The sequence below is a fragment of the Caloenas nicobarica genome, chromosome 12 (assembly GCF_036013445.1).
Source record: "Caloenas nicobarica isolate bCalNic1 chromosome 12, bCalNic1.hap1, whole genome shotgun sequence".
Lineage (NCBI taxonomy): Eukaryota > Metazoa > Chordata > Aves > Columbiformes > Columbidae > Caloenas > Caloenas nicobarica.
In genome coordinates this window covers 1,648,756-1,674,580 of record NC_088256.1, presented here as the reverse complement: position 1 = coordinate 1,674,580, position 25,825 = coordinate 1,648,756, and the positions used below count along the sequence as shown (strand labels likewise).

Below are 25,825 nucleotides of genomic sequence, written 5' to 3'. Positions count from 1 at the left end.
GACCTTACAGTTGCTCAGGCAGAGCTTTCAACAACTTAATGCAGTGGCTTTTTAACTAGATGTTACAAAATCCCTCAAACAAAACATTAAGAATCAGAAAAAACAACCTGTCAGCTCCCAGAGGGGGTAAGAGGTAAAAGGCTGGAGTAAGAAGGAATGCAAGTTTGCTGGACAAATTTGTACCCCGGGTTGTCTTGGCATCTTACCCATCATCTCACAGCTCTGCTGCAATCTTCTGCAGGGCAGAAAAATATGGTGCCTAATCACTGTAGCTGTGCAAATGGGGAGCTACAAAGTGTGGACTAATGAGTAATCTATCCAAGGACTAACGTATTTGTGTAACAAACATGTGGCACTAAAGAACAAAAGCATTTCTATGCAGCACAATCTGAACACACATTGCAGTTAACAACTAGACTTCGCACACATGACCAAAATATAAGCAAAATAATTAAGAGAGTGAGAAACACATAAAGAAGCTTGAGTATAATGCTTAAGGAACCAAATAAGTGTGTGCATGCACATACACATACATATGAATCATAGTCAAAGGATCTTTATAGAGTGGGGCTGCGGGAGAGTTACAGCCCACGGGTAGCTGTGGTTACTGGTGTGAGTGTGCCTGAACCGAACGGTGCTTCCTACGAACAGTCTGGCTGTGGCAGAGCAGATCCAACACAAGCACGGTGACAGTGCCTGGCACGGCTGAGCCTACCCAGCACTCAGGAGAGAACCCAACCAGTTCTGCCCAGCAGGTGAGAAGCTTCTGCCACCTTTATGCCCCACCTTTGCAAACCAACCACTCTTGGAGCATGCAAAGTGACCTGTGTCAGCCAGTCAGTCAGTTCGACAATTTCAGTGAACCAAAGAATGTCAGGGATTGGAAAGGACCTTGAAAGCTCATCCAGTGCAATCCCCCCGCCGGAGCAGGAACACCCAGATGAGGTTCCACAGGAAGGTGTCCAGGCAGGTTGGAATGTCTGCAGAGAAGGAGACTCCACAACCTCCCTGGGCAGCCTGCTCCAGGCTCTGGCACCCTCACTGGGAAGAAGTTTCTTCTCATATTTAAGTGGGTCCTCCTGTGTTCCAGTTTGCACCCATTGCCCCTTGTCCTATCACTGGTTGTCACCCAGAAGAGCCTGGCTCCATCCTCCTGACACTCCCCCTTTCCATAATGATCCCCATGAGTGAGGTCAGCCCTCAGTCTCCTCTTCTCCAGCTCCAGAGCCCCAGCTCCTCAGCCTTTCCTCACACGGGAGATGCTCCACTCCCTTCAGCATCTTCATGGCTGCGCTGGACTCTCTCCAGCAGTTCCCTGTCCCTCTGGAACTGAGGGGCCCAGAACTGGACACAATAATCCATATGTGGTCTCAAATTTCTCTAAATGCAACTCATTTCCCCCTACCTCTTGTACTACCTTGTGACTTTTTAATTACCACTGAACCCCAAAGGCAGCCTAGAGACTTCCCGCCCAGAATAAACCTTTCAAAACAGCTTCCCCACCACCTAAAAGGCGACCAAGGTCCGGAGCGCTGGGGATGTCACCACCCCCAGCAGGTCCCTCGATGCCCAGCACTTGGAACAGAAGTGCTACTCAAAGACGCCCCGCTGGTGAGGGCCGCACCGCGCCGGAGGGACCGGACCGACCAGGGGGAAGCAAAGCTGGTTGAGCCCAGCGAGCCCCGCGACCCGGCGGGCGCTGCGGCCTGAGAGGCGGCAAAAAACCCCCGGGCGGGGCCGGCAGCCCCGCGGCCGCCCGCCCGCTCTGTGACCCGGGGGACCTGCCAGGAGAGACCCACAGAAACGGAGCGCAGGCCGGCGCCGCCGCCCCGGCCTGCTGAAGCGCTCCGGGCCCGAACCGGAACCGCCGCCCCGCTCCCCACAGCCTCCCGGGCGGGCGCAGACCAGAGCCGCCATTCGGCCGCTCCCGCCGGGGCTCTCCTGGGGCCGAGCCGCGCCACCCGGACACAGCGAGGTCGGAGGCTGGCCTGGCCCGGCCCCGCACTCACCGACCGGCCCTGCCCGGCCCAGTCCGGCCCCGCACTCACCGCCCGGCCCGGCCCGGCCCCACACTCACGGCCCGGCCCGGCCCCACACTCACGGCCCGGCCCGGCCCTCACCGCCCGGCCCGGCCCCGCACTCACCGCCCGGCCCGGCCCGGCCCCGCACTCACCGCCCGGCCCCGCTCGGCCCCGCACTCACGGCCCGGCCCCGCACTCACCGCCCGGCCCTGCCCGGCCCGGCCCGGCCCCGCCGCAGCCGCACTCCGCGAACATCCGCACCGCCCACTGACCCGTCCACCGGCTCCTCCGCGCGCCCCGCTGTGGCCGCCCATTGGCTGCCGCCTCGCTAGGGGGCGGGGCGCTGCGCGCATAGCACGCCGGGACTGTGGCGGTGTTCGCGGTGTGTCCGTCTCTCGGCCGCGGGTTCGAGCCCCGGCCTCTCCTCTGCGCCCGCGGTGGAGGCGGAGTCGCCGGCCCTGCAGCCCTTCCCCCGCGTCCCTCTGGGCCCGCCGCAGTCCCGGCGGTGGCCGTCTTCCTCGGTCCGCGTCCCGGCGCCATGTCCGCCCTCTGCAGCCCCAGCGCTCCCAGGCGCCCGCTGGCTCCCGGAGAGCTGGGCCGCCTGACCCCGGGCTCGGCCCCGGCACAGCCGGGTTAGCGGGGCCAGGGAACAGCCTGGCGGGAATGCAGCTGGTCCAGCTGAAGGACAGCAAGCAGGGCAAGCACTTCTTGTCTTTCCCTCTCGCCCCCTCGGGTCAGGAGTTAGCAGGGCTCATTGAAAGAGCTTTAAACTAGATCTGAATGGGGAAGAGGAGAAAACCACGCGGCAGAGGCGAACCCAAGGGCGGCATGGCCAGAGCTTCACAGAATCCCAGAATGTCAGGGGTTGGAAGGGACCTCGGAAGCTCATCCAGCCCAATCCCCCCGCCGGAGCAGGAACACCCAGATGAGCTTACACAGGAAGGTGTCCAGGCGGGTTGGAATGTCTGCAGAGAAGGAGACTCCACAACCTCCCTGGGCAGCCTGCTCCAGGCTCTGGCACCCTCACCGGGAAGAAGTTTCTTCTCATATTTAAGTGGAACCTCCTGTGTTCCAGTTTGCACCCATTGTCCTTTGTCCTATCACTGGTTGTCACCCAGAAGAGCCTGGCTCCATCCTCCTGACACTCCCCCTTTCCATATTGATCCCCATGAATGAGTCACCCCTCAGTCTCCTCTTCTCCAGCTCCAGAGCCCCAGCTTCTCAGCCTTTCCTCACACGGGAGATGCTCCACTCCCTTCAGCATCTTCGTGGCTGCGCTGGACTCTCTCCAGCAGTTCCCTGTCCTTCTGGAACTGAGGGGCCCACAACTGGACACAATATTCCAGATGAGGTCTCCCCAGGGCAGAGTAGAGGGGCAGCAGAACCTCTCTGACCTACTGACCACCCCCCTTCTAATCCCCCCCAGGTCCCATTGGCCTTCCTGGCCACAAGGGCCCAGTGCTGGCTCATGCTCATCCTGCAGTCCCCAGGACCCCCAGGTCCCTTTCCCCTACACTGCTCTCCAACAGGTCGTTCCCCAGCTTATACTGGAACCTGGGGTTGTTCCTGCCCAGATACAAGACTCCTCTTGTCCAGCTCAAGAGCCCCAGCTCCCTCAGCCTTTCCTCACATGGGAGATGGAGTGTTAAAGTGTTAAAGAAATGTTCTTGACCCTAGGTTTCCCATAGCATAGTCTAAGACGTCCGTGCTTAAAAAAATAATTTAATTAAAAGATAAAAAATAAAGTGAAAGGTACAGCAAAGAAACAGTCTGGACTGGGCGCCCCTCAAGGGGATAGACCCTGCGACAAAAGAGGTTTGGGCTTTTAAACCTTCCCAATCTGTGCACCTGCTCTTCATGCATCGTTCTTCAGGCGCTGTCCAAGCACCATTTGGTCCAATGGTAATTCTGGGTCTGGGGGCTTCTTTGTTTTTTATTGAATTCTCTTTCTCTGTCCTCCAAGCAGCTTTTTTTACTGGTCTGATCTAGAAGGTTTACAGCCTCTGCTGACAGAGTTTCCTCTTTATCTCCTGGTACTGGTCTTCAAGGCCCCATGTCACCAAGCGGCCAGGTTAAGAAAAGTTCACAACATGCGGCCTGGAATTCCAGCGAGCCTGGACACTCACGCTAAGTTTGGCTACTCATGCTAAAACATGTTATTCAAACAAAAGAATACAGCTAAAAGAATGGAATACAATTTAAATGTTAGTTCGATTAAGCTTATTCAGCAACAGGAGGAGCAGTGATGCAGCACCTCGTAGTACTCCTGCTTGCATTGGCTGTAATTTAATAGCAGGGGTGTGATCTTCTGGTCAAGCTCCATCCAGTCTGGGAGCTGAGCTGCTCCTTCATCTGCAGGTTCTTGAGCCAGGTGATGGCATCATCACAGTATTTGGCAGCTGCCTCCTCACCTTACCCCCCCGGTGCTCATGGTCCTCCTTGTGTGTCAGACATACAGCCGGCAGCTTCTCCTCGCCCTGCATGGCCCACAGGTCCTACTGGTACGAGCTGGTGCCTCTACCTGGAGCACTTTGATGTCAGAGAGGAGGGGCCAGGGATTCTGGAGCTCATCGAGGTCGGGATAGCCCAAGAGTGGTGCTCGTGCAGCTGGGCGATGCTGCAGCTCTGCCGCTGCCCCTCCGGCAGGTCCTTCCCCACCACCATGTTGCACAGGTTCTCAAACACCCGTGGGTCGAGCAACCTCCCACACCAGTAGCTTGAACTTGCTGGTGATCAGCTCCATGGGCTTCCTCTGTGCCCGGCCGTCATCCAGCAACGGAAGGTGGCCTTGGTGCTGTCGCGGCAGCCAGGCACCTCCATCAGCCCACGCCGCATCCTGCCCGTGGACCCACCTCCGAGGCACCAGTCCGCACAGGGCCAGGGCTGCACTGTCGACGCCGGCTCTCAGGCTCGTGCCGTGTTGCACAGCAAGGAACCGCGTCTGCCACGTCGTATTTGGTCTTGGGACTTTCCCAGGTAGAGGCAAATGCCACAGAGGCACTGTGGTTTGGTTTTTTTTTTTAGAGACACTTTTATTTTTGCCTCTTTCTCTAGGATGGGGAAGGCCTCAGGACCAAGGCAGGTTCTGGATACGTCCTGGATATGGCCTTGAGCCTTCATGGCTGCTGGTGGGGCAAACAACAGAGGTGGAAACAACTGCTATTTTATGCGTAGCGCCCTCATTTTAAGATTAGGGTACATTCTTAGCTGAGAAGCCTCTTTTAAGATTTTTTTCTTTTTTGCCATGTGGATTAAATGGACATTATTTTACAAGAAGCAATTAAATATCACAGCCTCTGGCAGGGCCAGCAGTCTGGCCGCCGCTGCAGCGTGGCAGGGCACACAGGGGTGCCGCGTGCTCCCAGGGGACGTGTGTCAGTCCCAAATCCAGCCCTGGTGAGACAAAGCAGCCCTCCTGCCTGGGGTTTTCCCTGTCTCCACGGCAGCTGTTCCTCCTGCTCCTTTGCCACAGCTCAGCGTTCAGCCAGTTACTCATTAACCCTCTTTACAGCGCAAACCAAACAGCAACAGCACAGCCCGTGCTGCCCTGCACCTCTCCGGGGCGTGCAGCGCCCAGGGCTGCTCCGCACTCCCCGTGCCAGCTCTGGTGCAGACAGAGCTGCTGCCAAGGAACAGCAGGAGCCTTCTCTGTGTCCCCAGTGCCATGGCCGAGAGCCCAGCCCCGAGCAGGGGACACCCTGCTGCCGCTCCAGCTGCAGGTTTGAGGCAGCTGGGACAGGTTTGGGGGATGGCCCAGACTCCAGCTGCAGCATAGCGAGTTTGATTGAGGAAGGGCAGCGGCTGGGAGCACTTGTGGTCCAGGACGGATGTAGGACATGCACACACCTCCCAGCCTCTGCTGCCAGGGCCAGGAGCCAAAGGCAGCAAAGCAAAGGCTGTGCGAGCAGCGCTGCCCAGGGGCTGGTCACCCAGAGAGCTGGTGCTGCAGGCAGAGGGGAGGGCAGGGGCAGCTGGACAGGGATGGGGCAAGGATCTTAGCCTGTGGAGCGAGTGCTGAGGGCTTGCTGCCAGGAGGCACAAGGCAAAATCCCGTGTGTGCCATGCACCTGCAATTTGGGGTGCCTGGGGCTGGTGCAATACGGGCTGTGCTGTGACTGCGGGGCTGTGGGCAGGCTGGAATTTGGCCGTGCTGATGTCTGGCGATAGCATCCAGCCTGGTCCCACCCCATCTGTGATCTCCTCCACAGCTGACAGGCCCCGAGTTCATGGTGACAGCGCAGGAGATGAGCTGGAAAGCCAGTGACAGCTGCTCCTTACCGTGTCAGTTCTGGAGCCGTGGGCAGGACACAGTGGGGAGAGACTTGGCGGCTTTTCCAGGGAATTGGTGGCCATTCCCCAGGAGAAGGAGGACTCTCCTCTTCACGCTTGCAGCCAGCTGGGAGAGCTGCAGCCGCACGTCCTTCTGCCAGTAGGAGTAGAGCAGGGGGTTCAGGAGGGAGTTGCACAGTCCCAGCAGCCAGAGGCAGTTCTCAATGACGTTGTGGGGGAAGCACCCAGAACAGACAGTCTGCACGACGCTGGCGATGAAAAACGGCAACCAGGACAGCGTGAAGCACCCGATGAGCACTGCGACGGTGCGCATGGCCTTCATGTCGCTGGTGGTGCGGGACGGGGGGCAGCCCCCCGCCAGCCCCGCGTGCTCCACTTGTCGGATGTGCTGCACATGCACAGAGGCAATTTTCAGCATGTCACAGTAGAGATAAAAGAAGAGAAAGAGCGCTGGGAAGAAGCCGACGCAGAAGATGGTGAGCATGTAGACAGGGTGGAAGACTTCAAAGAAGGAGCATTTCTTATTGGTGGAGATCTTCTGAAAGCACGGGGTGAGGACTGGGAGGAAGCCAATGATGCCAGCAACCAGCCAGAGCACCACCAAGCGCACCCCGACCCTCAGGCCTGTCACCAGCTGGAAATAGTGGAAAGGCTTCCTGATTGCCAGGTGCCTGTCACACGCAACCAGAATCAGGGACAGAATAGAGGCAGCAGAAGAGGAGGTCACAAAAGCCATTCTCAGGACGCAGAAGACCTGGGAAGGATGAAAAGGTTGGGAAAACTCATCGTTGGCCAGACCCACGACCGTGAAGCCAACCATGGCATCTGCAACGGCGAGATTAAGGACGAAATAGAGCCCTTTGGAGCCGCTCTTCAGGATGAGGCGAAGGAGAGCGATGGCCACCAGCGTGTTGGCAGCGATGATGAGTGACGCCAGCACAGCGAGGATGGCTCCCAGGGCTAAACTAGCCATGGCTGTCCCCTGCGGGGCACAGCCCAAGGTCGGCACGTCCCCAGCACGATTTTAGGGCGTCCCTCACCTGGGGCTTCTCAGCGCGAACAGCTCAGCAGCGGGCGCAGCCCCTCGCTCTGCGGGCGGCGCGGCGAAAGCGCGGGTGCGGTGGCGTCTCTCCGGCCGGCAGCAGAGCTCTGCCGAGCAGCCGCCTGCCAGAAGCACCGGAGCATTCGCAGTACCTGCCGTGCCCACGGAGGTCCCTCCCCTCCAGCCACGTTTCCAGACAACCCTGGAGCAGGAGGTGAGCAGCGAGCACCTGGGCAGGAAGCTGCCACAGTGGAACACGGGGCGGTGGCCATGCCCCAGCCTTGGGAAGCTGAGAAAGGCGCTGGCTTTGGCGTGGAGCTGGGATGCTGCAGGAGCTCCTGAAGCTCCTCTGGAAGACTGCCGGGTTCGGGACCCTCCAGCCTGCCCTGTGAAGCACCTTGTGTCCCGGAGACACGAGCTCTGGGGTGGGGAGCGCTGACATAGCTGGAATAGTCTGTGATGGGGTTGGCTGGTGCATCTGGTTACGGCAGGATGCTGTGGCTGAGGGCTGTGCCATAAATGAAATCCCCAGCTCTCCGTTTAGCTGGAATTACAGTTTCCAAGGACCCGAGCTGAGCCAGTGCCCTGCTTTGACGCAGATGCTAGTGACAAGGGACAAGCAAAGAGGGTTGGAAATGCCCAGCCCCGCTGGCGTGTGTAGGTGACACAGCTCATGAGGCTCCTGTGGGGTCATTGCCGGACCCGGGGCAGCCTCTTCCCGCAGGGACCAAAGGAACAACAGCCATAAAGGCAGCCTGGTTGTAACAGGGACAAGTACTGACAACAGATGTCTGCTAAAATACAGATGGAGAAAATGCCTGCCAGCCTGGGAAGCCAGCACATCCTTGGCAGGCTGTCATGGAGGCACCCCAAAAATCAGTTTAGGTGGGCAATGAGCTCCGAACAGACTCTATCCCAAACAGAGCTATTTAGTGGAAAATACCAACTGGAAATGGGGTTTATCAAAAATTATTCAGCACTCTGACAACATTATAAAACACAGATTAAGAGTTCGATTACTACCCAGCCAATTCGAACGCAAGGGATCGCAAAACTCTAGAATGATGATTCAAAATGCGCATCCTCCCACTCATAAGAAGTGAGGACTCTCAAGGGTAGCCAGAAGATCGCTTACCAGTTTGACAAGGTGTCTCGGTCCTTGAGGAACTTACCTTTGACGGCCTCCCAGTCTGAGGAGGAGACTCTTCCAGTGCAGACCCGCTGCTCCGAGGACACCAACTCCATGGGTGTCTCCTACCCTACCTGAATCTGAGCTGTGGTCCAGAAACTTCTCTCAAGCGAGGCGTCTCATTGTTCAAGGGCCCCATCTGTCGACCGAGGGATGTGTGCACGGCTATAGTGGTTATTGGTCTAGAATTTTCTGATGGTTTAGGGGCTGGGGGTAGGGAGGGTGACGTGCGTCTACCAGGCGCGTGCGGGTAGGAGACTGCAAAGCCCTTGGGAAGCGCAGCTAAGCTGCGCTTCCCAAGGGCTTTGCAGCCTCCTACCCGCACCCATCTGCCAGATGCACGTCACCCTCCCTGCCCTTGGCATCTTCGATAAGCCCAAAACAAAGAAACTGCCATAACCTACAAAGGGACCTCCTAAGCAAGCAGCAGTCAGCAGCAGCGGTTCCAGGAGCTGGTGTCCTCTGCCCACTTACGCACCCGCGTAAAAGTAACCGGTTACCTACGCAAAGCGAGCCCCCCTCTCTCTCTGAGAGCTCCCCCTGCGTGAATTCCGCTGTGCGATCCGTCGGACCACACGGATCAGCTCCAAAAAGAGGCGTCATCCAGCATTGATTGACCTCAGTCCTGGGAGCAGCTTAATGAACTGTATCATAACACTCTGTATGAAATATATATACTTGCTACCGATAGTAACAAAAAAATTTATACATACACTCGCTTTACTGATCATTAACTCACTAATAGTAACTTGTAACAAAGAAATTCATGGAAGCAAAGCCTCCGCATCCTTGTGTATTATGAAATCCTTTGAATCCTCTGTCATGTTTGCACCCTCACAGCCTGTGACCGCCACTGCTCCATCCCTTCCAAGTGCCACAAGCCACTTCTCCTGCCTCGTGAGCCGGAAAACCTGAGCTGCCGGGAAACAGGACAGGTTCCAGCCGTCCTCTGTCAAACAGTAACCCGAGAGCAGGGCCCAGGGCAGGACGTGGGCGCTGGGGGGACGGATGCAGCAGACACACGAATTGCAGCCACTGTGGATGGAGCTGGGGAGCGGGGAAGCCCCTTGGAACACGGGAAGGGCTCCGGTGGCCTGACACCCCTACACCTCCTCCTCTTTTATTTGCCCAAGGAGATGTTTGGGGAGCCTTAGCCCTATTGGGGGATGACGTCAGGGTTCTATGGACTTCACGACACGACCAATACGATCATCATGAGCCCATTTATTCGTAGTCACACAGAAGTATTTATACCCTTTCAACACACTTATGCACTATATTTATGTTACAACTTACAGGATCACATAATACATCCATGTTTCTATTTGAACAAGAAAAAGCATTACTCAGCTATTATTATCAATCACAAGAAAGCAGAATCTTATCTATTTGGCAAAAGCAAGCAGTAGCGGTCTTATCCATTTGGCAGAAGTGAATGGTTCAGGATGCGACTTGCAGTTACATAATTGCGGTTATACAGAACTGGGTGCTTTCCTCCCTGCACCTGCATGAGGGAGTTTCTCTCCTCCTGCTGTTTTCTACATGCCTGGCTTACAGTACACAATGACTTATTTTTGAAACACTGGGTTGTTCATATCGAAGTCCTGTAAAAACTCAGCAACAGGGGGAGAGGGTCCAAACCCCATGGCATGAGATCAAGGTGGAGGGGAGGTTGGACAGAGAGGGGAGAAGCGGCAGGGGGTGCCACAGCTGACCCAGAACCAGCCACGGGGGGATTTGATAAGGTCATGCTCAGCGCCAAAGGGGCTGGGGACAGGTTCTCATTTGCTCCCTGCCAGGAGTGCGACGGTGCAGGATGCTCTGGTTCTCGGTGCTGCTGTTTCAGGTGTGAGCCGCTATGCAGGATGGAAGGAGGTTTTGGCACAAGCTGCTGTCCGGGACAGATTCGGCGCAGGTCGCAGCCAACAATCCACTCTCTGTTTCGGAGGAGCGGGCTGCAGCGGCGACTGCCTCGCCGTGGGGTTGCGCTGTGTGTCCGTCGCTTTGTATATTCTTTCATTATTGTTATTATTACTGATTGTTCATTTTTTCTTCACTGTTCCATTAAACTGTTCTTCTCCCAACCCACGAGTTTTGCCTTTTGTTTCCTGATTCTCCTCCGCATCCCACCAGGGGCACAGAAGGGGTGAGTTTTGGGGTTTGCTCCCTGCTGGGGCTGGGGCTAAACTACGACACTGAAGAAAACCAAAAGAACATAATGAACTGCAGCTAAAATACTTCTCTCAAATAGACTCGTATTCGTCCACCACGTATTTACTTTCCTTCAATCCACTACTCCCCCTTTCTGGTAGCTTGTAAATAGAGTTTAACTCTGAAAAGGATCCTCCCAGCCCACTGAGCTGCGGCCCTGTAGTGATATCTCCGTTCAAGGCGTGACTGAAGTCCAAGAGCTGACTGGAATCACCGTCGTCACACCCGCAGCTGGTACAAGGCAGTGATGCCTTGGCAAAACCCCAGCAAACAATCCTCACTCGTTTGTCCAGGCTGGATTGGGCTGAACATCCCTTGTGCAGTTTGCACAGAGGAAATCCCAGCGCACCCAGACGGGACACGCTGCTGCGTCACAAGGGACCATCACCCAAACTAAAGCCACCCTACGAAGAGGAAAGAGGGTAGGAACATAAGAGCTGTTTGCTTTTGTAGCCATATGCATTTAAAAAAAAAAAAATCAGAAGAGAATGAGCAAAATATCTTGATGTTCTGCTTAGTACTAGCCATTTTAATGTAGTGGGACATCTGAGTTCAGCTTTAAATCATATTACCTTCCTTTATATTATTTATGCTTATATCATTTTTAAACAATCAGGTTAAGAGAATGAGGTTTTACAAAACTGATATTTTCTGACATTAACAAACTTTGTTTTAGAAACATTTCCATTGTAACGAATCCTAAAGATGGCTTTTATAAATATATATATTTGGGGGGAAAAAAGATTTATGTAGTGTGCTGAAAAAATAGCTTCCGTTCTCTCCAAGGGCAGACACACCATCTGCTCTGGAATATACCGGCAGTAAATCTGAACAAACACAAACTCAGGCCACCCAGTCAATAAATAATTTAATGAGGTTACAGTTCTGCAAGAAAACACGACAGCACCCCTTCCCAGCCCCCAGCCTCGCCCTGCAGGCACGGCACAAAAACGCACACGCACCGAACAACAAACCACAGCTGCACCAAAAGGCCACTGGAATGCACAGATCTTCACAGAAGATATTGCTTTAGGCCCAGACACTTGTACACCGGTAATACTCGCCTCTGTGTGAAAAAACATGCAGCACCCGCCATCAGCCTCCCAGTTACACGTCAGCCAGATCATGCTCCAGGGACCATGCATTTGGGGGAGAGCCCAGACCCACGTGGACCAAAACATCAAGACATGGGGATGGTGAAATGCAAAGGAAGGCTGCAGCAAAGCTCTCTGCTGCAAGTCTGGAAGATGACTCTCACGAAACGAAGCCAGCTGTCAGAATGGAAGTCGTTTCAACTGCTCGTATGTGATAAAAAACTGACGGGAACGTCAAGGAATTGGGCCAAATACATAAGGGAGCTGCACTGGGGCTCCTGCTATGACCAGACCATGGCAGGTAGAGCATCAGCACAGTACGGCTGAAGAGCAATGTGGGGGGATCCCCTCTTCCAGGCAGCACCAACCCACCTGCACGGGTCGAAGGGAGAGCTGTGGGATGAACCACCAGGACAGGGGAGAGACTGACCACAAAGATGCTGAAGGGAGTGGAGCATCTCCCGTGTGAGGAAAGGCTGAGGAGCTGGGGCTCTGGAGCTGGAGAAGAGGAGACTGAGGGGTGACCTCATTCATGGGGATCAATATGGAAAGGGGGAGTGTCAGGAGGATGGAGCCAGGCTCTTCTGGGTGACAACCAGTGATAGGACAAGGGGCAATGGGTGCAAACTGGAACACAGGAGGTTCCACTTAAATAGGAGAAGAAACTTCTTCCCGGTGAGGGTGCCAGAGCCTGGCCCAGGCTGCCCAGGGAGGTTGTGGAGTCTCCTTCTCTGCAGACATTCCAACCCGCCTGGACACCTTCCTGTGTAACCTCATCTGGGTGTCCCTGCTCCGGCGGGGGGATTGGGCTGGATGAGCTTTCGAGGTCCCTTCCAATCCCTGACATTCTGGGATTCTCTGATCCTGAAGCAAACTGGCCCAGGCTTGCCTAGACCATTGAGAAACTGAGGTGGCTCTAACCCCAGACTGGGACTTCCTTAAAATAAATTCTGCACACAGTTTCAGAGGGCAAGAAGGATCTAGCACAGTGACACAGAAGCGCTGGTCCTGCAGAGCAGGTCGGCACCCATCTCAGAGCAGGAGAACATTCCCCAGGCTTCACCCACGGAGCAGGAGCTGACCCGGGAAGCCCAGCACCTCCAGCAGCTCGAGCCAAAGGGAAAGTCTCAAGCCAATACCTGAGAACGCTCACTCTACAGGAAACCACCCGTGCCCTGCACTGGCCACCCAGAGCTGGCACAAGCAGCAGCCACAACCAGTGGCATTTTCTGGCATTTGAATCAGCAGCCGCCACGTGGCAGCTCGCGTCTGTCCCAAAGCAGAGTCTGCTTTGTGCTGCTGCAGGGCAGGCAAAGAGGCGCCCATCAGCATGGGGTTTTTTCCCTTCACAGCTGGGTTTTCCCCTGCCTGTCCATACCCACAACCTCCCAGCAGCACACTGAAGGATACAATGATGTTCCAGGGACCGAGCCGAAGCCAGTTGGGCCAGAAGCCTTTATAGAGTGCAAAGAAGCCCTCGCTCTTCCATGTCTGGGAGGAGAGAAGAGACAGATCAATTATGAGACACTCCAGGTCCATGCTCTGCCCATCTCCCTAATGCCACCTGTGATATAACGGACCCTTACAGCTGCTGCAATAACCAGACAGGCCAGTGGAGATGCAGTTATAGGAAGTCTCACAGCATATGAACCTCATCAAACCGCATCACTGACAAAATTTTGTCCCATAAGGTGGGGACGATGCTCAAGCTGATGGCGATCTCAGCGAAGTGACTCTAGGCCCTTCTCTGGTTTGTCCAACGCACTCACTGACGAGCATGTTCTGTCGCTGTAGAATTTAACTGCTCCTACCAGTGGTGCTGGAATCTGGCCAGTCTCCTAAAGACCGGTCTTTGCCCCCCCTCTCAGGTCCTTACCTTCACCAGGCCATCCAGAGTGCCCCTGTAGAGCTCTGTGCTGCCCACTATCGCCCGCTGGTTCATCATCCGTGTCCGCACCACGTCCACAGGGTTGGAGGCAATGGCCCCAGCCAGCCCACACGTAAAACTGGACCTACACACGCACCAGAACAGGAGAGAGGAACAGCTCTGAACATGGCCACGCTGGCTCACACAAGCCTTGACATAAGCACAAGAGCATATCTTTCTTTCCTGACAGGCCTTTAGCAATAAACATTAGCTGCACTACCTGTTCCCACCCAGAAAACAGGCAGAGGCAGAAACCGTACCACCTCGGGACCCTCAAGAGCTGGGGAAGGGCCATACTCTGCTTTGTGTAATTAAGACCCTCGTCAGAGCCCACCGCTGGGTCCCCACAGGGGCAGGTCCAGCAAGGGTCTCCGGGCGCTGTCAAGGTGGCACAGACCTGAGGGCAGCCTCGTGGAAGCGCACATCCTTTTCACCAGAGCAAACATTTCTTCGGGGCGGGGAAGGAGGGAGGAAGAGCAAAGGCAGCAAGAGGGAGCATGCAGGTGCTAGTCTCCTCCCTCCACGTCTGGTCTAGTGCTTGTCACCTTCAGCCCACAGCAGGCAAACCCAAGAGAAGCACTGCAGCACCTCCAGCTAAAGTGTCTGCCAGAAGAACAGGAAAATGTAGGTGAAAAAAGACTTTGGGAGGTTTCTAACCCACCCCCTGCTCAGAGCAGGCCGACTTCCAAACTTGGTCAGATTGCTCAGGGTCTTGTCAGCTTTGCAAACCTCTGTTCACCGCACAAAGCTCTGACAGCAATGGCTGCAAGCAGGCAGTGTCTGCACAGATGAGGACCTAGGACTGGAGCAGCAGTTTCAGCTGATTGCTACAGGCAGTCACACACCCAGAACTCCTGCCCTGCTCACACCAGGGCACAGACACGGAGCAACAGCATTTCGGGTCATCAGCAAGCTGAAATCAAGCAGATGTTTCACGTCACCACAGGATTTCTGCTGGGTTCCTTCTCTGCCGAAGTCTCTTCGGGGATACTTGCTGGTCATTTTGAGCTTCTCCCGTCGACACCGTAGATTCCTCAGAAGTACCCAGCCTGTTCTCTGCAGCTCCAGAGCACTTGCTCTATGAACAAGTCTCAGTCCAAATCCCACCTTGCTCCTCTGCTTCGCATCCCCCTGCCAAGCCTGGAGAGCGCAGCAGCTGCAGCAAATACTCACACGAAGTGGGCAAAGATGGTGTCACCCATCAGGCCTGACAGAATTAAGTGCTTCTTGGTGATGTCGTAGACCGGCAGTTCCACCCCGACCACGATGGCAGCTCTCTGAGCTGTCGGGAGAACACCCTGTGGAGCACAAACACCAGTCACAAGCGCAAACCGCTGCCTGGGGACACAGCTGGTGCAACATCTCCCCCCAGCTTCCTCTCAGGGGCTTTTTGCTGCCAATCTACCTTGTATCCTCCTTGCCCCACCTTGCAGCTGTAGCTCTCCAGGCAGACCAGCTCACCGTCTCCCAACTTTACTCCAAAGCCAAGGAGGATTCCTCCACCTGGCAGCGTCACTCCAGGGAGATTAACTACATGCTGCTTCCCTCCTCCCAGCCACTAGCGCACAGGAATCAGGCTATAATCCACTCGTCTTCCCCCAGCAACTTCAATACCAGAAAAGATCCTGCACCACAAGAAGAGCAGGTGTTTAAGGAGCCAGGTGGGGCTCCAGGTCTTCCTTGCTACGTAACAGCAGTGAGCGTCTGCCTTGTTTTTGACTTAGGAGGTTTTCATGTATTAAAGGAGCTGCTGCTGGCAGGACATTGATCTGGGATATGGCAAGACAACTCCTGGAACAACTATGAGCTTAGGTAAGAGGATCCAGCTACCTTCTGTCTGAGAAATATCCCAGCAAACCCCGCATAAGGAATCAGATAAAAATATATGCAAATCTCTATTTGCAGCACTGTGGAGTTGGACCATCTCACTGAACTGTAACAGCACCCCAGTAACTCAGGGAGACCCATGGCACCGTGGAAGAGCTCTGCGGTCACTGGGGCGGGGAGTGACCCTTCCGTGTGGCTGAATTATGAGCCGGCCCATCAGGACAGCAGCTTTCTCGCCACACAAAACCAAGGCAACTCTAAGAAGTAGAAGTACTTTCCAGGTTTATGGCTCCTGCTGTCCCCATCTTGCTGTGCTAATGCAGCACCTGACGGTCTCCTCCTGGGTTCTTGCCTAAGCCAGTCCTGGCAGCTCGAACACCCCCGCAAGACAAATGCCAGAACTGGGGACACTGGTGAGCACAACCGTCTTTGCCTCAGCGTGAGGGAAGACTGGAGGGGGGAGACAGTGGTTGTCCCAGACCAGAGAGCAGCGAGACTGGCTTGATCGCTGGGATCTACCTCGAGTCTGATCTGCCTCTGCACCGCGTCCTGTCTGCAGCACACATCTGCAACACAGAGGGTTTTATTTCTTTTCTAGTCTCTCTTCCCCTCTTGTGTGTCCTTGTCTAGAAAGCAACAATAATCTCAAAGGAAATACTGGCAGTTGATTGACGCCTCCTCCCCTTCCCATACTGCAACAGCTCTTTCTGTGAAAGACTTCAGAGACCATAAAAGGGAGAGATCAGACTGTTGCCTGAAAAGAAGCGCTGGTATTCTGTGCTTCCCAGGCCTGACCTTGCGACTTGGCAGGTTGCTGGATAACTGAGAGTATGGAAGACTTGTAGTGGAAGGACAAAGTGAGGTTCTCTAACAAAAGCCAAAGAACCGCTGCTAAAATACAAACGGTGAGGCTTGAGCACAGGTAAAACTCCCATCTGCCAAGCCCAGAAGGCTTACATCACCAGCTTCCCCAAAAGGCACCGCTCCATCCTACTCTTTGCGTGCTCAGAGGGCAAGTTTCCAGGGGTCTAAGACGGAACAGGCAGAGACACCGGGCAATTTTGTCCCTTTGGAACTTCAGAAAGTTACTGTCATTAGTGTCTCCCAGGTTACTTGGAAGAATTCCTCTTCCTCCACATGAGGAGGTGTGCAGCCGCTCACGGTCCACGGCAGGTACATCACCCCGCTCACTGCACACAGTACAGCTGACTCCAAGATACACCAGGCTGAGCATCCTTCCCAAGGCAGAGCATGGAGAGGATCCAGCCTCCAGTGCTGGGCCATTCAAGGGACAGGCAGAATCATTTTGTTTGGCAAAGATCATCGAGTCCAACCATTAACCCAACCCTGGCGCTACCCCATGTCCCTGAGAACCTCATCTCCGTCTGTCCAACCCCTCCAGGGACGGCGACTCCACCACTGCCCTGGGCAGCCTGTTCCAATGCCCCACAGCCCTTTGGGGAAGAAATTGTTCCCCAGATCCAACCTCAACCTCCCCTGGCACAACTTGAGGCCGTTTCCTCTGGTCCTGGCGCTTGTTCCTGGGGAGCAGAGCCCAACTCCCCCTGGCTCCAACCTCCTTTCAGGCAGGTCAGAGATCAGAAGGTCTCCCCTCAGCTCCTGTTCTCCAGCTGAACCCCCAGCTCCCTCAGCTGCTCCCATCACACTTGTGCTCCAGCCCCTTCCCCAGCTCCGTTCCCTTCTCTCAACTCGCCCTAGCACGTCAAGGCCTTTCTTGTCCTGAGGGGCCAAAACTGACCCTGGGATTCAAGGTGTGGCCTCCCCGATGCCCAGCACAGGGGGACGGTCGCTGCCCTATCAGGACACCAGCCTCAGTCCTATGCACCAGGTGTGCCTGGCCCAGTGCCGCTGCCTTAGCACAGACCCCATCTCCACCACAGACATGCTTCTGTTTGTCCAGTAACCTGAACCAGAACCTTTCCACTGCCCTTGGTTCACAGTTCTCTTCAAGAGCTGCACCTGAGTGAAGCAAACGAGTTGAGGAAGCTGTTAGTTCTGCTACTAGTGTGGGGGTCCCAGCAGCTGGTGCTCACCCTCCACAGGCCTCGGGTACCCTCCTGCTGGTAGATGTCAATGAAGCTGCCAATCATGCCACCCTGGAACAAACTGCCTTGAGCCTGCATTCGAATCTGCAAGAAACAAGAGAGTCAGCAGGATGACATCCCAGGAGGGCGGGGGTACCAGCTCCCTGGACCTCCTAGTAGAAAGAACAACCAAACAACTCCAAGCAGCCACTGCCACCCACGTGTCCCCCCGCGAACCACGCAGCACGTGACGCTGGTGGGCAAGGAGCAGGGTGGAAGCACAGTGCAAAACCCAGCCGAGAGAGAGAAGTGACAGGCAAGGCCCTCCCGCTCTGAGAGCAGCCCGAGAAGGTTGATCCACACAGGAAGACGTGTGGGAATGTTCTCCAGGCTCTCTCTGTTCAGAGCAGAGCTACCCTGACCCCAGTAACCGCACAGCAGGGAATGGAGGGGACCAGGCAGGCCCCACGGGACTCTGGTCACTCTGTGTACCACGCAGGACTTTGCAGCAGCAGCAGCAAAGCACAGCAGAGTGAGCAAAGGAGGTCTGATGAATCGCTGGCTACCACCCCGCTCACCTTAGCCAGTTAAGGTAACAGCCCCTTGCCATAACTGATTTAATGATCTTTAAGAGCTGCAGTATTTAAAATCTGTATTTTGCCCTGGGTTTCTGTTCCCATTCATAAAAAACCCAAATTAGCAGAACTGATGTCAGCCGTGGCTCAGAGAGCCCCTCACTGCAGCTGGCAGAGCTGCACCTTCACTGGAAACCAGCAGCTCGCACGCGTCAACCCGCAGCCAGCCAGAAGTGGCCTCTGGCCAGGTGCACTTCTTACCTTCAGCACATCTGTTGGGTTGGCAATTGCAGAGGAGATCACCCCTGAAACCACTCCACAGATTACATTGATTAGCAACGTTTCATCTGCAATCAAGAAAAAAAAGTCAAATCCTAAAGATCCAAAGAGAAGGTGGGTGCACAGACTGTACTGAACAAGCGAGAAGCTCCGGGAAGAGCAGAGCAGCTCGGTTTGCAAATCACATGAAGTTGCACGAGCAGAGACTGGCCAGCAACCACCAGCTCATGGCAAATCTGTCCCACACCTGCCAGAGACAGAAAGCAGCAGCTGAAACACTCAGCAACACGCTCTCAGAGAGAAGCGGGTCGTACTGATGAGTATAGCTGATCAGACAAGAAAAGACCACGATACAGGAAAATTTTGAACAATTATCTGAGACTTCAGCGTCTAGTGATGCATTTCTCATGATAGAGACAAGCCAAGACAGAGGGAGACCAAGAGGGACAATCCAACTCTTCTCAAGGCAACCCGACACCAATTTGTTTCAATCGGGAGCCCCAGCTGGCTGCGCTCAGAATATGCAGCCACCTTGAGAAAACAGAGAATAGGCGACCCAGGCAGAGAAAGTTAGATGCAATTAGTTCCAGGGGCAGGGGGTGGAATAATCCAAGACTTCCAGGCCCAGTATTAGGGTGATGGTTACGTTGGGAAAGGGCACAGCCCTTTGCTGGTACTGACCACAGCACTTCCCCGAGGAGACCAGGCCACTGGCTGCCCCAGGCCTGTAGGGAGACAAACATTCAGAGAACAGTACTCACAGCTGGAAACGCTGCAACAGCAAGCGAGGAGAGACGTGCGGCCCAGTGTACGCGCACAGAACCAGGCGTGGGGAGAGGTGTTACAAGAACAGAGCAGGCCCTGGAAAGAAGCTCTAGTGCACTGTGCTTCCCAGTCCTCCCACTGGCCTGCCGACCGGCCCCGACCACCTTCCCAGGTCAGAACTGCGTTACAATATTCACTTGTGTCACACCAGGGTTTAAAACTGCACATGCAGATCTCAGTGCTCCTTCTGTGAACACATACCAGGCTGCTGCTGCTCCAGTCCCTGCACAGGAGCTGCAGAGGCCTCGGTTACAAGGTGCACAGGTCAGGGCACGTGCAGCGTCCCATCTCTGCAGCTGGAGCCAAAGCTAAAGGGCTGGACAGCACAATTTCTATCCAGATGTGCTGTGTTCAGGCACGAGGACTGAAAGGCTCCAGACGGACTCGCTACAGAAGCTTTCAATCCACGTCCATATCTGACAGACAGATGGGATGTGATGTCTTCCCTGAGACTAATCAGAAAGGGGAGATGAGCCAAGGTCAGCTATACCATTTTTTTGGTTCTGACGTTGCAAAGAGAGCTAAAGGCTGGGGAAAGGACAGAGCTGGCTGGAGGCGAAGGGCTCTGGCTAGGGACTGATTCACATCTGTCCTGAAACCTATCCTTGCTATTACCGTACAAACAAAGCCACAGTGTGAAGTAACAAGAACTCCACTCCTGTGGGAATCTATAACTGGGAAGGACAAAGAAAGGAGTGAGCAAAACCACACAGCACAGAGAGCAGAAGATTTCATGCTGAACCTCTGGCAAGAGGAGAGAGGTGCCTGTGCTGACACGTTTCCTGACACTGACCTTCCATCCGATCTACAAACAGCCGCTTCAAACTCTGGTAAATGCCGATCTTTATGGTGCCGTACGACGCCTGCCTCAGCAACGCCGGGGCGATCCTGAGCAGAGGAACAAATGAGATGGTTGAACCCAGCCAGCGTGGTGGGCCCATCGCAGACCCAACACGGGCCCCTCCCCACCAGCCCCCAAACCCTGTGGGGCCGAGCGCAGCCCGGGCACCCAGGAAAACACCCAACTGCTCCCAAAGCCCAGCTCTGCCGGGCACCCAGGAAAACACTGAGGGAGCTGGGGCTCTGGAGCTGGAGAAGAGGAGACTGAGGGGTGACCTCATTCATGGGGATCAGTATGGAAAGGGGGAGTGTCAGGAGGATGGAGCCAGGCTCTTCTGGGTGACAACCAGTGATAGGACAAGGGGCAATGGGTGCAAACTGGAACACAGGAGGTTCCACTGAAATATGAGAAGAAACTTCTTCCCGGTGAGGGTGCCAGAGCCTGGCCCAGGCTGCCCAGGGAGGCTGTGGAGTCTCCTTCTCTGCAGACATTCCAACCCGCCTGGACACCTTCCTGTGTAACGTCGTCTGGGTGTTCCTGCTCCGGCGGGGGGATTGCACCGGCTGAGCTTCCGAGGTGCCTTCCAACTCCTGACACTCTCTGATTCTGCGAACACTCCCGGGTGCCCGAGGAGCCCCTCGGATCGCCCCGCGCCCCCTCCGCGGCGGGAGGTGCCGGCCCCGCAGCCCGCGCCCTTCCCTCGGCCCCCGCCCCGGGAAAAGCGGGCGGCTCCCGGCCGCACGGCAGCACCGCTGCCCCGGCCCCTGCGGGGCTCCGGGCCGGATCCCGGGGTGGCAGCGGCAGGGGGAGGGAGCCCGGGGGACTCACCCCGAGTAGAGCGCCCGGCCGCCCTCCTCCCGGCAGATGCGGAACAGCGCGTGGAACATCCCGCGGTACCGGACCTCGCGGAACCGCGCGTCGGCGCTCTGGCCCTGCACCTGCAGCCGCGTCTTGGTGAGGTCCAGGGGGAACGTGCCTGCGGGGAGAGCGGCCGGTCAGCGCCCCGCCGGGCCCGCCCAGCCCGCCCCGGCCCCCGCCGCCTCACCGAACTCGGCCACCATGGAGGCGAGCCCGCCGTACACGAAGGGTTTCCAGTTGAGCGCGGACATGGCATGGCGGGGCGGGCCGGCCGGAACCGGAAGCGCCGAGAGGCCGGGGCGGGAGGGCGCGCGCCCCCTGGCGGCCCCGCCGCGGCGGCGCGTTCCCGCCACCAGCGGGCCGGTCACCGGCACACCGCGAACCGCCGCCCGGCTCCCACCGCCGCGACAACCCGCCCCTCCCGCGGCAGCGGAGCCACCTCCCTGCAGCCAGCACCGCGCCTGGCGTTGAAGTTCAAAAGCTCTTCTTAAGCCGACGTGCCGAACGCCTTTACAAAGAGTGGAACCCTCTTTGTGAGTTCTGTCTCGTCTACACGGATCCTACGTGCACGGCGGCCGCTAAGATTTGAGATAACAATGAAATTTTGCTCAGGCCTTGAGAACAAGTCAGCCAAAGAAACACGTGAGACACTGCACGGATGAGAAACTCACCAATCAGCTCAAAATGTGACTGGAGCTGGGTAACGGTACTTAGCAAGGACATCCTGGATACGTGTGGAAACTTTGCCAAGGCTGGTCAGCAGAATGGTGTCCTGAGCTGACTCAGCGCCAGGTACGGGCAATGGGAGTGAGGGGCTTCCATCCCCAAACCCCCACCAGAGAAATAACAAGCACAGAAATAACAACGGGACACAGCGAAGTTACAGAGCGTGCTTCAGCATGATGTTATGAATATGCATTAGACAGGTTTGTATTAGGTAAGAGGAGGTTTTGTTACTTTTTACATATAAATATCCCCCGGAATTCCTTTCGGGTATGCTAGTTCAACCCAGCATCCAAACTTGCACAACTCTAATAAAACTAGCTCATCTCTGGGTGCAAATCGGCATTTTCTGTGCTCTAGGTCACAGACTTTCAGCTTAAGCAACACCACCATCAGGAGTTATTACTTCTCGTAGCAATCAGATCTGGCTAAAAACCACCCCAACACGGTGTGAGAGAACTGCACGCCACCCCCCGCCACCGGAGATAGAAACGCTGCTCCCAGGGCTGGGTTCTGGTTAACAGGAACCTTTTATTAACAAACCACAGAAAAATCGCCCTGACACAGCAGTGCATGTCTCGGGATCCATCCCAGGAGCCCTCAGGTGGGCTCGGGACCCCAGTCGGGTGCGTGAGGCCAGTCAGACACCCAGGGGCCTCTCCCTGCGGCGATACCCCCAGCAGGACTGGGGGAACTGGGCAGCTCTGGGAAGGAGCATCCTGCTGCTCCCAGCAACCACCTTCACACCGCAGCATCCCGGCAAGTCTAACGCTGCAAGAAGTGCTGAAGGAGGCAAAAAACCTCACATCCCAGTGCACAGCACAGGCATTGAGGAGATCCCTGCCCGAGGGTGGGCTGACAACCCCAGTGGAAGCTGGTGGAGGCAGAGGGTCCAGGGGTGGTGCCCCCCCAGGGAGGCTCCAAGGAGGTTTTGGAGCAGGCTTGGGACCTCTCTCAGCCCCCAGAGCGCTCGCCCCAGGGCTCAGCAGCGGCTGGAGGCTCTGGCAGAGCCCCGCTCCCCATGCCTGGGATGGGGCTCCCCAGAACTGCGCTCCCGGGATCTGCCTCCCTCGGGACACTCCTCTCGCCAGCTGCCGTGCCTGTCTCCTCTCCTGCCAGCCTCTTCTCTCTTCTCCCTCTCATCCCACAAACCGCTTTGTCCCCTCTGGTTCTGGCAGCTCTTTTCCCCTCTTCCCTCCAACGGCCTCTGGTGCCTCCGCTCCTCTTCGTCCCGCTGCATCCTGCTCCCAGCCTTCCTCTCAGAGCCCCTCCGGCACTGCTGGCTCCCGCTGGCATAGCGCTCGTAGGCCGGGTCCTCCTTCTCCTTCTTAATCTTGATCCTGGGCTGCGCCTCCTCTGTGGACGCCACCCTCTTCAGAGCCTGGGAACTCTGCTTGTGCCGCTCCTGTCTGCTCTTCTCCTTATCTGAAATACAAGGTTCATCTTTTGTGACAGACAATCCCAGATCGCAACGACTCCCCAGGCTCTGCCTAGCGCTGCAGCACTTCTCTAGCTCCCCTCCCATTTCATGTTCTCTCACTTTGACCCCCGCAGAGAGATTCTATTCCACTTCCAACCCCAACACTTTTCTCCTCCAGCTTGAGCCATCCTACTTCCATCTTTAACGCTCACCACATCGTGTTCTTCCCAACAAGGCTACCCTCAGGCACTTCAACACAGCTGGAGTACCAAGCACCTTCTGTTCATTCTCTTTTCTCAGTAACATCCACGCAATAAGAACATCGTGATCCACTCTGTGGAAATTCTCTTCTCCAGACCAAACCAACCTTTTCCCTCTTTGCTCTCCTTTTTGCCTCTCTCATTTTGTGCATCTCTCCAGCACTCTGGAGCAACACCTTGTCCCCGGTCTTGGTTTTGTTGCCTCTTTTCCTCCAACCCTCCTCTGTAGCTGCCCCAAATTGCTGCTGCTAATACCCGTCTGCGGCCGGCAGAGCCTGGCTGTCACAGGTAAGGTTCCTCTGCACATCGTGCAGCTCAGAGCTGATTTCAGAAAAACGGACGCCCCCACCCCACAGTCACCACACCTAACCAGCTCGGGTGGGGTGCCGCCTGGAAGCTGTTAGCGAGCAGCTCCTGTGGCAAGTCACTGCTTCTAGCACTCCACTGCCTCAGACAAGGGTAACTTTTCAGGATTGCTGCTGTACAGATGCAAAAAAACAAATGTAATGACTTCTTAAAAATCCATCAGGAGAGCCGCACAGGCTAGTCCGTTCTGTGGCACGTTCATTCAGTTTGGATGTACTGTACATCTTTTTCTTCTGAAAGACGTAGAGCAACAAATCTTGCTGCATTCACTTAGAACAGGAGGTACTGAGGCACTCGAATGGTTTATCTGATGCTACATTTTTAGGTCCACTTTCATAGAATCAGAGAATAGTTGGGGTTGGAAGCGACCTTTAACGGTCATCTACTCCGACCCCCCTACTTCCTTTGACTTCAGTTTCCAGCCACAGAATCTCATCTAGATCTGCTGGGTTTATGTTCTATTCAGTTATCTTGGGTAGGCCACATAATGGTCATTCCATACATCTACAGCACTCTAGTCCTACAGTAGCAGCATCCAGATTTTTAGACTAAGCAGTGCTTTTCCTGAGCTTTCCCTCTCCCCGTCTGCCACAGTAACTCTGCAGCCTGGCAGGCTTTTTTTCCAGAAAACTGCTATTATTATCTGCAAGATACAGCTCTTCTGAGGCTCTGGGAGGACATTCACAGGAAAGGGCTAAATACAGGCACTGTGATACTCTTCGGAAGATCACAAAGTAAAGCCTGGATATCAGGGCTGTAGGTCTTTTCAAGAGCACACCCATCCTTGGTGTTCCCCTGAGCAAAGGGCCCCTGCAAGGCTGAAGGCTCTGTGCAGAACACACCTCACCTTTTTGCTTTCTCACAGGCACTTCATCATCTTCTGACAGGGAATCGGATGACGTATGAGGTGGTGTTTTAACTCCACAACCCTTCGCATGGAGGGCTTTTGTGACGTCATCTAAGTCATCGGAATCTTTGGGGGGCCGATAGTTGGCCACATGGTCCACACGAATCGTCCTTCCCTTGATCTACGAGAGCAGTTGTGCTGTTAGCGAAGGCACAGACCAGCACCGCTGTGGGTCACAGTCACCGGTGCTGTTGGAGCTCCGGTTTCACAGAATCACAGAGAATCCCAGAATGTCAGGGACTGGAAGGGACCTCGGAAGCTCATCCAGCCCAATTCTCCCCACCGGAGCAGGAACACCCAGATGAGGTTCCACAGGAAGGTGTCCAGGCGGGTTGGAATGTCTGCAGAGAAGGAGACTCCACAACCTCCCTGGGCAGCCTGCTCCAGGCTCTGGCACCCTCACTGGGAAGAAGTTTCTTCTCAAATTTAAATGGAACCTCCCGTGTTCCAGTTTATACCCTTCAGTTTGACACACAGCAGCACCTCGGGAGCCCTGGCCGCTTCGCTCACCTTGATCCCATTGAAGTTGTCAACGGCAAGAACGGTGCTCCTCTGGTCCTCATAGCACAGAAAGCAAAAGCCTTTGGACTTCCCGGTCTTCTTGTCCCGCACCAGGTTAATGTTGACGACCTCCCCGTACCTGCAACACACTCTCAGCAGCCCGGGCAGCGGCAGGGGCACGGCGGGCCGGGGGCTGCGGCACTTACTGAGAGAACACGCAGATGACATCGCCCTCTGTCAGCTCGTAGTGCAGCCCGCCTGCGGGGACAGCGAGAGAGGGAGGGAGGGAGAGAGGGAAGAGGGAAGGGAGCACCGGCCCGGCCCGGCCCGGCCCCGCTCCCCGGCCCGTACCGACGAAGATCCAGGCGCTGTCCTTGTACTCCGCGTGCCACGACACCGCCTCCTGCACGCCCAGCTCCGCCTCCCGCGCGTTCAGCTCGTTGATCAGCTTCACCTTCGTCAGCGGGCTGGGGGCGAGGGCACCGTCAGCACCGGGACCGACCGGACCGGCCGCCCTCCCGCCGCTCCCCCCCCCTCACCTACTTCATGGCGGCGGCGCACACTGCGCATGCGCGACCGCCGCGCCTGCGCGCTGCGCTCCGCCCCGCTCTGCCCGCGCCGAGC

General features: G+C 55.9%; 4 protein-coding genes and 1 pseudogene across 8 annotated transcripts in view; all 5 read right to left on the bottom strand.

Moving 5' to 3' along the window:
• Positions 1-2,311, bottom strand: part of ENOX2 (ecto-NOX disulfide-thiol exchanger 2) — a 66,082-nt gene extending 63,771 nt beyond the window's left edge. The window contains exon 1 of one of the 3 annotated variants that reach the window (XM_065643493.1): positions 2,294-2,311. Coding sequence is in view for 1 of the 3 variants with exons in the window: in XM_065643490.1 (XP_065499562.1) it covers positions 2,222-2,276 (55 nt within the window). In the remaining 2 variants the exon portion in view is untranslated. The other 2 variants (XM_065643490.1, XM_065643491.1) reach the window with 2 other exon arrangements.
• Positions 2,312-4,245: 1,934 nt separating this feature from the next.
• Positions 4,246-5,141, bottom strand: LOC135993673 (AH receptor-interacting protein-like; annotated as a pseudogene).
• Positions 5,142-6,303: 1,162 nt separating this feature from the next.
• On the bottom strand, positions 6,304-7,284 carry GPR119 (G protein-coupled receptor 119). Its single transcript, XM_065643629.1, has one exon. It carries the CDS (start codon positions 7,282-7,284, stop codon positions 6,304-6,306), a length of 981 nt encoding a protein of 326 aa, XP_065499701.1.
• A 4,331-nt stretch (positions 7,285-11,615) lies between these two features.
• Positions 11,616-21,290, bottom strand: SLC25A14 (solute carrier family 25 member 14). 3 transcript variants are annotated; one of them, XM_065643369.1, is made up of 9 exons: positions 21,212-21,290; positions 20,995-21,142; positions 20,119-20,213; positions 18,483-18,568; positions 17,656-17,751; positions 14,948-15,072; positions 13,724-13,859; positions 13,258-13,338; positions 11,616-12,069 (listed from the first exon to the last, which is right to left on the bottom strand). In XM_065643369.1, exons 1-9 carry the CDS (start codon positions 21,273-21,275, stop codon positions 12,028-12,030), a joined length of 873 nt encoding a protein of 290 aa, XP_065499441.1. In that variant the 5' UTR covers positions 21,276-21,290; the 3' UTR covers positions 11,616-12,027. The 3 variants fall into 3 exon arrangements, 2 of the variants coding, with proteins under 2 accessions (XP_065499441.1, XP_065499442.1); XR_010606878.1 differs by lacking the exons at positions 11,616-12,069; positions 13,258-13,338 and adding an exon at positions 14,172-14,377 and having other exon boundaries at positions 13,777-13,859; XM_065643370.1 differs by lacking the exons at positions 11,616-12,069; positions 13,258-13,338; positions 13,724-13,859 and adding an exon at positions 14,293-14,852.
• Positions 21,291-21,990: 700 nt separating this feature from the next.
• RBMX2 (RNA binding motif protein X-linked 2) lies at positions 21,991-25,727 on the bottom strand (the record flags this gene model as incomplete). The annotated part of the gene is made up of 5 exons (XM_065643679.1): positions 21,991-23,172; positions 24,641-24,821; positions 25,211-25,340; positions 25,408-25,459; positions 25,553-25,727. Coding segments are annotated over 5 exons (981 nt in total), but the record flags the coding sequence as incomplete, so codon positions are not given.
• Between the last annotated feature and the right edge of the window lie 98 nt (positions 25,728-25,825).